Consider the following 12,659-nt stretch of genomic DNA (forward strand, 5'->3'; position numbering starts at 1 on the left):
TTAAAATTAATAAATAATTTTCCGTCCGGTAGGCGGAGCTATAAATATTTTACGTAGAGACACGTGGCCCCAGAAGTTGGGCCAAGCCCTCTCCTTGGACCTGCACCAGATTCGTCATCTTAGCCAACTTTATTGGCCAAACGCGGGCATTGACCCGCGCCATGCGCCATCACATATCAGCTCTCGAGCGGTATATTTACTAGACCGGCCGCTTCGCCTAGCCACCAGGCGGCGCCTCGGAAGAAAAGCCGATAACAGCTACACCTTCCAATATAAACCTCCGAACAAGAACAAGAACAAGAACGTGGCCCCAGAATAGAAATGTTGTCGCCTGTGATTGAAAAATGGAGGTAAAGATGATGTTTGTTTTGTATCAAAATAAGAAGTTAAGAGGCTAAAACCTTCGTACGAACAGTAAAAAAAGAGAGAGAGAGAAGTAATTAAGACTGGATCTCCGTGTTGTATTTAAGCAACCGTTTATGCGATAATTTATATAAATAATTGGACCACGTGATTTGCAGCTGTCAAAATGGGTAAAGGAAAAGGAAAAGATATTTACCAAAGAGTTAATTTTCTTTATCAGGTGAATTTAAAAAATTCTATTTTTTATTTTTGTTAAAAATGAAGGGGATACTATAGATTACCACCTATGGAATTTCGAGACTTTGAGTATATATCTCAACTGAGGGGACCGAGACGAGTTCAACGATATCCTACTTTTGGACCGGAGACGAAAAATACGAAAGTTATCATAGTTTTTAAGTTATCATACTTTTTAATGTAGTAGGTGTGGATGCTGTGAATATTAATCTTGTGTGAACCGTCTTTGTAAGCCAAGTAATGATATTGGTAGACGCTCCAACAGCATCGGTTAGGGAAACTTAGTTTATTTATTCATATGCATTTCGGGTTGGTTTATTTCCCAATCCCTCTTCGGTGCTGTTAAGGAAAAATTACAAAAAACGTCGAGGTTTCCGACAGTATTTAGGATCACGTAAATTGGAAAACAATAAACACAGAAACTTACATATTATAAAGCTGGTGCGTTATTATAAGTTGGTACAATTTTTATAATTATTTTTCTGTATTTTTAACAGGAGTGTTACATTCACTACAACAAAAAATCTGTGATTTAATACAATATAAACAAATTTGTGATTTAATACAATTGTTAAACATATACATATTTATTTATTTACAGTTATTCATTTTATATTATTTAAATAAAAACTTACATTTGCAGTGCAGGTGTTATGTTCATGATGAGAGTGAAGATGGGTAAAGACCGGTGTTTAACGGGACTTGGCTACGTACTGACATGTGTTGTAAGGTTATCCGAAAGCCCAGGCAATCTAAACAGTGGGGTGTGTCGTAAACGATGTTTAACGGATGGAGGTGTCTTTTATTAGTTGGTACCAGAAAACAGAAAACACCCTAAAGAGCAACTCATTAATATTTCTGAGGGTATGACAATAAACCCCCATTGGTACCAACTAATAAAAGACACCTCCATCCGTTAAACATCGTTTACAACACACCCCACTGTTTAGATTGCCTGGGCTTTCGGATAACCTTACAACACATGTCAGTACGTAGCCAAGTCCCGTTAAACACCGGTCTTTACCCATCTTCACTCTCATCATGAACATAACACCTGCACTGCAAATGTAAGTTTTTATTTAAATAATATAAAATGAATAACTGTAAATAAATAAATATGTATATGTTTAACAATTGTATTAAATCACAAATTTGTTTATATTGTATTAAATCACAGATTTTTTGTTGTAGTGAATGTAACACTCCTGTTAAAAATACAGAAAAATAATTATAAAAATTGTACCAACTTATAATAACGCACCAGCTTTATAATATGTAAGTTTCTGTGTTTATTGTTTTCCAATTTACGTGATCCTAAATACTGTCGGAAACCTCGACGTTTTTTGTAATTTTTCCTTAACAGCACCGAAGAGGGATTGGGAAATAAACCAACCCGAAATGCATATGAATAAATAAACTAAGTTTCCCTAACCGATGCTGTTGGAGCGTCTACCAATATCATTACTTGGCTTACAAAGACGGTTCACACAAGATTATCATACTTTTTTAATGCTTTCGTGCAGACGGACCGTAGTTCCTAGTGCTGCCATCTCGCGGTAAAGTTTGCAAACAAATTTAAAAAAAGCATTGTGAAAGGCAAGAAATTGCACAAACAGTCGAATGCCACTTCCTTTTTTTTTTCTTTTGTTCAAGAACTACCGTGAATCAATAACTAGTGACGTCAAACAATCGATGGCCTGCCGACGGACTCCCGGGGGAGTTCGTTGGGAGCACAAACAGTCGAACGCCAGTTCCTTTTTTTCAAGCATCGCGACTCCCGATCATGATAGTGCGGTCGGCTCGTAGTACTTACTAGCCGACCGCGAGCGATAGCGAGACTGAGGAGTCGTAGCCCCGAGATCGACAAGTGCGAGGGTTGCAAAAAGGACTTAACTCAAACTGTAGACGATCGGTGTGCTCGTGGATAAACATCCATCTTTGTTGAAGGTATATATGGCCGATTGCCGGACTGCCTGTTAAACACGCAATAGACTTAGCGGAGAGAGCGACGCGACTCCGTATCATCGCGCAATTGCTGAAAAAAGTATGATAACTTTCTTATTTTTTGCCTCCGGCCCAAAAGTAGGGTACCGTCGAACTCGTCTCGGTCCTCTGAGTATATATACCCAAAGTCCCGAAATTCCATAGGTGGTAATCTGTAGTACACCCAAAATGGATTATCGTAGTTTAATGATTTATATGTTTTAAAATAAATTTGTATTTATTTCTGGCAATTATTGATTTTAGTAGTTAACTTATGTAATAAAAAGTGTTAAAATTAATAAATTTATTGTTGTTTTAGGCAGCCTATACAGTATTAGCTATGACTCCAACAAATTTCAATCTAATAAGATATTATGGCCGCACTATCAAGATGATATGTCAGAAAAGTCAAATAAAATTGTAAGTTATGTTTTTTTTTTATGATGGCTTAATGTTTTAAAAGATATATTATTTGTTGTAATTTATGAAATTATTAATGCCAGAATATTATGAAAAAGTAAGTATGGTAAAACTATAGAATGGCTATCATCATTTCCCGATTCAAAGTCCTGGAATCCTGAGATTCAAAAATTCTAAATTGAAGATGTCAGGACAACAACCACTCAAACTGGGTATATGTAAATAAGCACTACACACAATACCAATATCCATTAAAAAAAAAAAAAATACAAAACATTACATAAAAGCAAATATTTTCACCCATGTTGAGTGGTTGTTGTAGGTTAAATATTTGCTTTTACGTAGTGGTTTTTTTTTTTTTTTTGCTGAATATATGTTTTATATGTAGTGGTTATTTCTACAACAATTTTAATATGTACAGTTCTCTACTTGTTTGGAGATGAAATTTGAAAAAATTTCACTAATGCCTACTATTTTGAGCTTTCCAGTCCATACCAGTATAGTTTCAGTGAAAACAAATATGCTAGTGTATACATCCAAATTCTGTTTTAGTATTAAAACTAAAACTTAGAAACTTGACTAAGACAACATTAATCTATATTCAGGGTACTGAAACAAGGGTACCAATGGTTTTGGAACCAGTGAGAATGGACTGGAAAGCTCAGAAATACTAACTTGTAAGTGTAAGTGGAACTTCTTGAAACTTCATCTCCCAAACAAGCAGAGCATTGTACAATACAGTTAAATGCATTAAATTTTAGACAATGAAAAGATGTGGATATGTTCCATTAGAACATGGAAACTATTTTGTGTTCTCTTTAGAATCTTCTGTCTGAAGATGTTGAATATACTTTGCTAAATACGAGCATTTAGTTTTAAATAAATAATATTTTCCAAGTTTAACAGTGAAAGATACACTCATTTGTTTGTATAGTGTATAATTTGGTGTTAAGTGCATATAAAAAATTTACTCTTTTCTGAATTTCACTTATCATTTATGTAATTAATAGAGCTACGAATTTCATTAATCTGTTCCGGACCCCGAAACACCACGATTTTTTGTTACGTGTTTTAAATATTTTTGTATTTTTACAAAATTTGATAACTAATAGGCAATCTGAATGTTGCAGATATTGCTGTATACAGTGGTGTATGAGTTTAATTCATTCCGTGACAGAACTCGTAACTTAAATTACTCTTATGTCAAATAAATTTTCCCTATTAAATGTTATTAATCTGTTCCGGACCCCGAAACACCACGATTTTTTGTTACGTGTTTTAAAATAAGAAAAATATACTTATAAATAACGAATATTGTATAAAAAAAACACAATAGAATGTACTGCAATAAAGTGGTTTTGTGGATGTTGCTGCATAAATAAAGAAAAGATGGAAAATGAGAGCCACACACATGGGAGTGAACTTATGCCTAAGTCACTCAATTACATGTTTTTCTATAATCTAGCATGTCAGACATTGAAAGAGTAACAAAAATTATGAAATTACGGCAGTTTTCCATCTTCTTTTAATTAATCTATGGTTTGCTTTGCCAACTAATGGTGGTGTATCTGAAGCTGGCTCATATTTAAGACAAGTTGTATTTCTTAGAAGTCAGATCAACCTTTGATTCTACTTACTGACTTTGTTGACTGAAAAGCAAATTCCAAGTAACTCATGTTGCAATAGTGGAAAGCTTCTTTTATAGACATTACCAAACAGATAGTGAGAATCAAACTCTTGTTGAAACTTGCAAACATCATATGATTCTTTCAAGTCCAGTCCTGAAAGATGTTTGCACCAACTTATTTGGCAGTTGTGGTGTAAACATGTATTAGGCACAGAAAAGCACCTACGAAAGCTTTCAACTCAACATAAACAAGATGCTATAACAAAATGAGTAGTTTTCTTAATTGTATTGTTCTAGATCCCATATTTGACCATATAATGATAAAATTAATAAGAGACTTTAATACACTTTAATAATTTCATACACAATAGCTAAGCAAATACTTTTGACATTAATTCCATGTTTGATCTTCCAACATAGGCTGTACACCTCCTCTTCAATTCAATTTCTACCTAGGACTGGTTTTTAATCCACCATATGTCCAAACAAATTTTGATTCATGGAATACTAGCATGTAGAGTTATCATCAGACCATTTGCTACTTTTCCTAGTGCCAGATTACTGGATATTTTGGATTATCAGGTGCCAGATTTATTTTTTATTGATTAGTATATGGTGTTTTCTTTATAAATTTGTCAAAAGATAATTGAATTGTACTCTTCTTTTTCTTTTCTTAATAAAGAGTTCTGTAACAAGCTGTGTCTTTTTCTATTGCCCTTCATACATGAGATATACTCTCTCCATTGAGATCACATTCTTCCATGATGGTCAAAAATTTGTCAAGATGCACAAAGACTTCATTCATTTTATTGAGTGTCAAAGTCTTAACAATGAGTTTGTTATCAGGTTCTTCTTCATTTTATATTTCATTCATCTCTTGTAGTCTAATCAGGTCTTCATTTCACAGAGGTTCTGAGCGAGATTGCATTAACTCATCAATATCTTCATTGTTGACAGCTAGTTCATTTTTAAAGTGTGTTTGTGATTCTTTATAGTATTGCGAAGAAGGTAATTTTAATAATTTTAATTCATTTATTATATCGACTATTTCAATGATTGAACCTGTGACACTGAAAATGGACGTGATAATCTCCAACATTACACTGATGGACATGCAATATTGGAGAGGTGGGGAGGGACTAGTGACTAATAGTTCATGAGAAGGGGAGAGTCATTACACGAAAGTATGCACATTTTGCCATATATATTGATAAAAATTGAAAGTATGAAAAAGCGAATTGTACGAAAGTACAGGATTGCCTTAATTTAAAATTACGTGACTTATGGTCCAGACTGGAAGTTCATATATAGTAAATTGGGGTGTCCAGCCCTTAAACTTTCCATGTTTGGTCTAATTTTAGTGGTGTCTTGCCTGTACATCATACTTCTCCTGATAACAATTGAGTCATACCAGTCATCTCAGCTTTCTATATCTGCTCTTGATTTTCATATATTTAACTCCGTTTTCAAGACTAATGAAAGATAGACAGACAGATGAACAATAATTTTTGGCTGTAATTTGAAGATTTAAGCACTATTTTTGGGCTGCAATTTTATTTGTATTTTAGTTTTTTTATGGTAGACATTGTTTTAAAACTACTGTTAAATATTATTACAATATTATTTAATTTAAATCTATAAATTTTTCAGTATATAGTAATTAATAGAAATATTTTTATATCATTTTAGCTTTATTTCCTAAATTCAATTTAATGAATATTTTAATGCATTCTTTAGAGATCCAGATATTAAAAGGACAATGTGTAAGAAATGTTACATTATATTATATCCAGGAATAACCTCTACTTTTAGATTAAAAAGTAAGTTCACTTCATTGAAAGTTGATATATTTTTTAATACGTGTCCAAAATTTAAGAACAGATGTCATTTGTACATGAATAGAGAGACTTGTAGACAAATGCAGCAAGGACTGTATTACTTGACATCTAATACAGAATAATACACAATAACTTGTAGGACTACAATCAAAGCGATAAAAGTAAATCTTTGGTGAAAAGATACATACATCAGTTGTACGAAGGTGGAGAATATATCAATATTATCAATACCTTTTGTTGAGTAGAGCTCTGTTGGTGTGGAAGCATGCTTTGTTCAAACATCTATATAAATTGTTACTGACTGGCTTTGTTTTTGACATGAACAGTACTTTCAGTATCACTCTAGAAAATTATTAAAATGATTAATCATAGAAATATCACAAAAGTAAGAATTAATGACTTTCTTTTTTAAGTTAGATAGTGTAGGCAGGCCTCGGAGTCGCTCACTTTTCTCACTTTTCTCACTTTTTTGGTCATTTTCACGTGCTTAATTAAGATGTGGGGCAAACCAAAAATAATTTTAAAGCCAAACGAATTGCCGAATTATCGGACTATCAGAATAGAATTTTTTAGAAGAAAATACGCGGCCCTGAGCAGACTCAAAATTGCAACTGCCCGCTCAGTGTCGTTAGGTTATAGAAAACAAAAATTTATTTAACGTATTTAAAAAAATCTTTTATGCACTTAAAAAATCCCTCTCATTACAAATTCAGAAGCCAGTGTTGAGTAAAGTTATGTACTCATGCCATATTTTCATTATTCGCCAAAATCTACCTTATCCGAATTGCATTTCCTTCTACAGAGTTTAAAAATAAGTATTCTAAGCATCCCTGCGGTTTTGGCTGTTTTCTAAGAAAATCACTAAAGTCCTTTTGCAGGGGAAAGCACATTACGCAGAGGGATTAATCTCTCAAGCTGACAACACTGCTGCCGCTTTTAAATTCAAAATATATAATTATTAAAATTAACACGAGATAGTAGCGTAACCTCCTACCACTAAAAAAGATTTCGTTTCTGACCATTTAGTTATCCTGGTTATAGCCCAATAATTTGGCAGATTATTTGGTTTTAATTAACAATCGGGTTATGGAGTTGTCGTTTACAAAAATATTTTTTTACTTGATTTATCTTTAAATAATTTCATAAACTTGAGTTTAATAAAATTACTTTAATGATTTCATAGCATATTGTTAACGTTAAATCACATCTACATCTTCCCATAAATGTATGTTTAAATTGACTACAAGTATAATTATTCCATATAGTAAGTGTTATTTTCATAAAATGTGTGATTACTTTGCTTGTGAAATATCCATTTTTTAATCTTCTCTTATGCCGATTATAATTGTGCATTAATTGAGAGACTAAAAAAGTAAACGAAAATGTAAATTCATATTTACATATAAAATTTACCAAATAAATTAAAATATTCGAAGTGTTGTAAAAAGTACAACACGTAATTGCTTGTGAGAAAGATTTTCACAGGCTTCCCAAAGGTTAACAACTTTGCAACGATATTGGTTTTTATTCATCTGCAGGAAAAAGTTTTTTGTTATTTATGAAATCATTAATAAAATATTATTTTACTTATATTATTTGGAGTATATTTATTTCAGATTTATTATTTTATTTGGAAATCAATATTTACACATCTCGAAGCATTAAAAAATAAACAGTTTCTGATAATGATAAATATCCGAGAATAGCCAAATTAGTGAAATCAGCATCGAAAATCCCGTTCCCATGAATGAGAGGATCAATTTTATGCCGGGCACTTTCTCCTGATAGAGCATCAGTGTTGGAAAGAATGCTTAATTCACTTTTGATTGTTAAGGAGGGACTAAACATGTATGACCAAAGCCCACACCTTGTACCTATTGCAAAGGACGACTGAAATTAGCTTCCTCGGTGCATAGAAATTATCAAGAACGATTGGAAAATGAAAAGAAGTTAAAAGAATAAGAGAAACGGAAAAAAGAGCACAGAAATGTTTTGAAGAACAACAAAAGAAAGCTGTTCGTAACATGAAGATTATGGAACGGCAACTGAGTTTAAACCAGAAAAATGTAGAAGAAAATGAAATACATGCGACAGTCTAAGTTTTGTTAGAAGCAGCAAACAAAAAAACTGGAGAAGGCTATTAACAGCAAGAACATGAATGAAGTACAAGCAGCACGTGTGATGCTTATTAGTGTTAAGTGTTCAAAAGCAAGAGGAAGCGAAATAGAAGGAAGTTGATAACATGCAGAATAATCTTAATAAAAGAACATCATCTTTCATGACTGATTATTTACAGAAGCCAAAGACATTTCAAGTATTCATGGTTTACTGGAAATACAGAAGCCACTGGTTATCGGGAAACAGAAAAAAAACGCGATATAACGAGTGGCTACTATATTACAGTATATACAGAAATTTTTAAAATGTGTTTAACCATAACAGAATAAAAAGAAATAACAATTTTTACTGCTGTTTTGCTGAGTTTTCCTTCTGTGTTTTCACTTTGTTTTGTCACTATTGCACTCACTTTTTATTCACTTTTTCTGTATTTCAACTCACTTTTCTCACTTTTTCAAACGGGAAATAGCACTCCTAGGCCTGTGTAGGGAACTAATGTATGATTATTATATAAGTGATAAAATTAATTTTACTTTCAATGTATTAAATATATGTGCCATTTGAAAAGAATTCATATGATAATTCAGCTATTATTGCATGCTTAGCTAAAACATTTTCTATCTTTTCATTTTGTTAGCTAAGTAATTGAATCATAATTACCACAGATAGTACTTTTAAAGAAGGTAGTCCTCAGTTAATGTGGTAGGTATGTTAAGCAAACTGTGCACACAGTACTTGGTTCCAGAGAAGATCACTACTATTTCATAGTATGAAAATTGTTCATAATGAACTGCATTAAAGCAAAAATATGTTAACTGAAACTGCACTAGCTAAGGACTGCCTGTATTAATTATATGGATACAGTAAATGTGGATTTTTGGCCAAATATTGAATAATAATTTGGATGTTATTAGTATTGAATACCAAATATAAATTAGCTGAATATCAGCTAGTTTATATGAAACTGCCTGAAATAGAATACTTAAACTCCTAAGCTTTCGAATAAGGTGGAGGACAGTGTCTTCTATTCAATAAATAAAGATTATGTAATAATTCTTAAAAAATAAAATTGTATTATGTAATTACATAATACAATTAATTTTAAAGTAAAGTAAAAAAACTAAATATTGCCATTGAGGTCAATTGGTTTTTGGCAGCCTTGCTAAGTACTGTATTTAGTGAATATATGGTATGTTCAGTGAAACTGGAAGTATTTGACAACCAAAAAAAATCATTTACTTCTATGAATGCAGAAGCATTACTGTTCATTACAATTTATCATTCTTGAATTGTGATTAATAATTAATAAATAATCTTGAGAAATCATTGCTTAAGTTATTTATCCCTCTCAGAAACAAATATAACAATATTTTTAAATATGAGTTTTCACAATATTAATCTCATTTTTTCCTTTTTCTCTCTCAACTAAAATGAGATTATTTGGCTGAATATCGAATACATGTGTTTAGTATTTGGTCAAATACCAAATAATACAGAATATTCGGTCCAACACTAATTTATTACTACTTGATTTACTATTTTGTTTTATCTTTTATTGATAAAATGGTTTTATTTTTCAGGTAAAAGGTCAAAACACAGCATTATCAAATGCTTAACTTGTGGAACCATAAAAAGATTTCTAAATAAAGCAGATTATGAACTTTGGTACAACAGACCAGAAGCACAAGTATCTATTGAATATTTGGGAAACCATATTGAGAAATAAAATGTATTAATTTAATTTGTAGTTTTATCAGAAGATTGAAGTTAACAATTCCATTATAAAGGTTTTTGTTTTTCATTCTAGTAATCTGAAAGTAGCAAACTTGCAGATGACTAGCAAACTCCATTCTTGAGATTAAGGAAGAACGGACAGACAGCAGATGCCAGTGGGAATTTATAGGTCTGTAAATTTTGAAAACATTCAATCAGTGATGATCACAGTCTATCATTTGCAACACTCAACCTGATGTAAAAACTGGTTTAATTAACACTTTTTTTGACACTTGGAAACTTCCGCATATTTAGTGATTTCCATTTAATAATTTTTTCTGTCTTCTGTTAAAATACAGACTTTAAATAAAACCTTGTTACCATTTCATAAACATATAGATTTCCTCTAGAGACCTGCTTAGGTACTGTACTGTATTTAAATGAACCCCACTGTTTGCATTCATTTTACACATACCATGTATAGTGTTAATTATTCTGTAATATATAATTCAAGCTTTCATACTATGTATGTACAGTATTATGTGAAATTAATTACAGTTCTGTAAGTAAAGAAATAATAAGAGTACCATATAGATTATGAGTGTCAATTTTTTCATAACACAAGTGATCACACTACTTATGTAGATAAAAGTTGTATACCCTGAAGATGTCTATATAAAAGTTTTACTGTATTTAAACTGAAGCATCTTCAAGATATTTATGATTCTGGTGATACTTTACTTTGATATATATTACATTTTTCCAATTACATCAATAGAATCATACTATATTGATGTTTATTTAAAATGAATTTTTTAACATATTTTTTGAAGTATACAAAAGGTGGAAAATTAAAATTGATTCAGCATTTTTTTGGAATTAACACAAAACTTGTATATAGCTGTTTTTAATCGTGATTCAAACTTGCATGAAACACCTGAGTTGATTGCCATGCAAGCTCCATGTATGTAAATTTAAAAAGTTGTATCTTTTTATAATGTTGCTAAAATTTGAATTATAAATAAGTGTTTGTGGATAAATACACCATGATCTGTAAGCATATCACCTCTCATTCACAATGTTTATGCAAAACTATGTTTTCATAGTATAAAATACAGTCAAACCTGTTTTTATGCGGGGGATAGGGACCTCATTAAAAAAAAACGCATAAAAAAAATTGCACGAAACTTCATGAATGGCTGTAAAAAATATTTTTTAATTGTGTTGCTAAAACTTTTTTTTTATGCGGTCAACAGGGACCGCATAAAAAAAAGTCTCACATAGAAAATAACTCAAGACCGTACGAAATAGAATTTATTGACAACAGATGTCAGCACTTGACTGCATCGTCTGGTCTATCGTCTGTTTTACATATTTTTGTCCAGGTGGTGTTTTGTTGACTTAAAAAGTAAATTATTTCATTTTTCGCATATTTATGCAATAATATTACTATAATAAGTGCATTTATGCTATAATAAGTATTTAGCTATAATAAGTTTATTTAGTTATAATAAGTCAACGTGAGACATGACGAATCGCACGAGACTAGTCGCCAACTATACCGCACAAATTAAAAATCGCACATAAAAAGAGCGCATAAAAACAGGTTTGACTGTATTCAGAAAAATTGAGACAACAGACAAATATTCAACAAGTCATATACAGTATGTACAAACAATTCTTTAATGTATAGAATACAATTAAAAATTATATGCTCTTAGATAAATTTCTATTTTTATATATATTAGAAAACATTATTCAGTTTCAATAAAGCATAAATTTTTTTTTTATTTTATTGAAGGTAAATCGAATTGTGTACTGGAGAATTATTCAGTTTTATATTATGATATAAAATAAAATTTAGATATAAATCATTGTTTCCTTGTCATTAGGTAAAGATAAGGATGGTAAAATGCATTTCTGAGTAACAACATATCTTTCCACAAAGCAAATTTATAAACTAAAAAAAATATGGAAATTACTGAAGTTTTGAAGATATTCTCAAACATGGATAATAAAAGATTAATTTTTAATATACATTAAATTTCAGCTGAAAAGAAAATAATCAATGCCTTCTGTTAAATTAAGACTTGAAAGGTTTTCTTCAAAGTTTCCTCCTGTTAGATCCTAATTTAAAATAATATAAATATATTATTTACATGAAATATATATATTTATAAAGCTAATAAATTGTATGGTTTATTGACAAAAAAACTGGTTAACAAAATAAATTCAAATCTTTAATAACCAGAAAAATTTACAGTATAAATAAATTATTATGGCTGGCTTTTAGTGATTATCATTAGATTTAATTATAAGGAGCTTTAACATGTTCTAGAACACTTGAGAAAACTAAACAT

At 31.0% G+C, this 12,659-nt stretch overlaps 2 protein-coding genes across 5 annotated transcripts in view; one reads left to right on the plus strand and one right to left on the minus strand.

The window, feature by feature from the left end:
* The first annotated feature begins 75 nt into the window (after window positions 1-75).
* On the plus strand, window positions 76-10,888 carry Rpp21 (ribonuclease P protein subunit Rpp21). 2 transcript variants are annotated; one of them, XM_067272308.1, is made up of 5 exons: window positions 76-583; window positions 2,903-3,003; window positions 6,368-6,450; window positions 10,167-10,315; window positions 10,394-10,888. In XM_067272308.1, the coding sequence occupies exons 1-4, from the start codon at window positions 530-532 to the stop codon at window positions 10,310-10,312; spliced, it is 384 nt and encodes a 127-aa protein (XP_067128409.1). In that variant the 5' UTR covers window positions 76-529; the 3' UTR covers window positions 10,313-10,315; window positions 10,394-10,888. The 2 variants fall into 2 exon arrangements, with proteins under 2 accessions (XP_067128409.1, XP_067128408.1); XM_067272307.1 differs by lacking the exon at window positions 10,394-10,888 and having other exon boundaries at window positions 10,167-10,352.
* A 1,176-nt stretch (window positions 10,889-12,064) lies between these two features.
* The window catches only part of LOC136976939 (queuosine-tRNA galactosyltransferase-like), a 62,062-nt gene continuing 61,467 nt past the window's right edge, over window positions 12,065-12,659 (minus strand). For all 3 annotated transcript variants that reach the window (XM_067272334.1, XM_067272332.1, XM_067272333.1), the window contains one exon: window positions 12,065-12,426. In XM_067272334.1, the coding sequence (XP_067128435.1) occupies window positions 12,346-12,426 (81 nt within the window). In that variant the 3' untranslated portion in view covers window positions 12,065-12,345. The remainder of the gene's footprint in view (window positions 12,427-12,659) is intronic.

The sequence above is a fragment of the Centruroides vittatus genome, unplaced genomic scaffold (genome assembly GCF_030686945.1).
Source record: "Centruroides vittatus isolate TY-2023 unplaced genomic scaffold, ASM3068694v2 contig_436, whole genome shotgun sequence".
NCBI classification, from domain to species: domain Eukaryota; kingdom Metazoa; phylum Arthropoda; class Arachnida; order Scorpiones; family Buthidae; genus Centruroides; species Centruroides vittatus.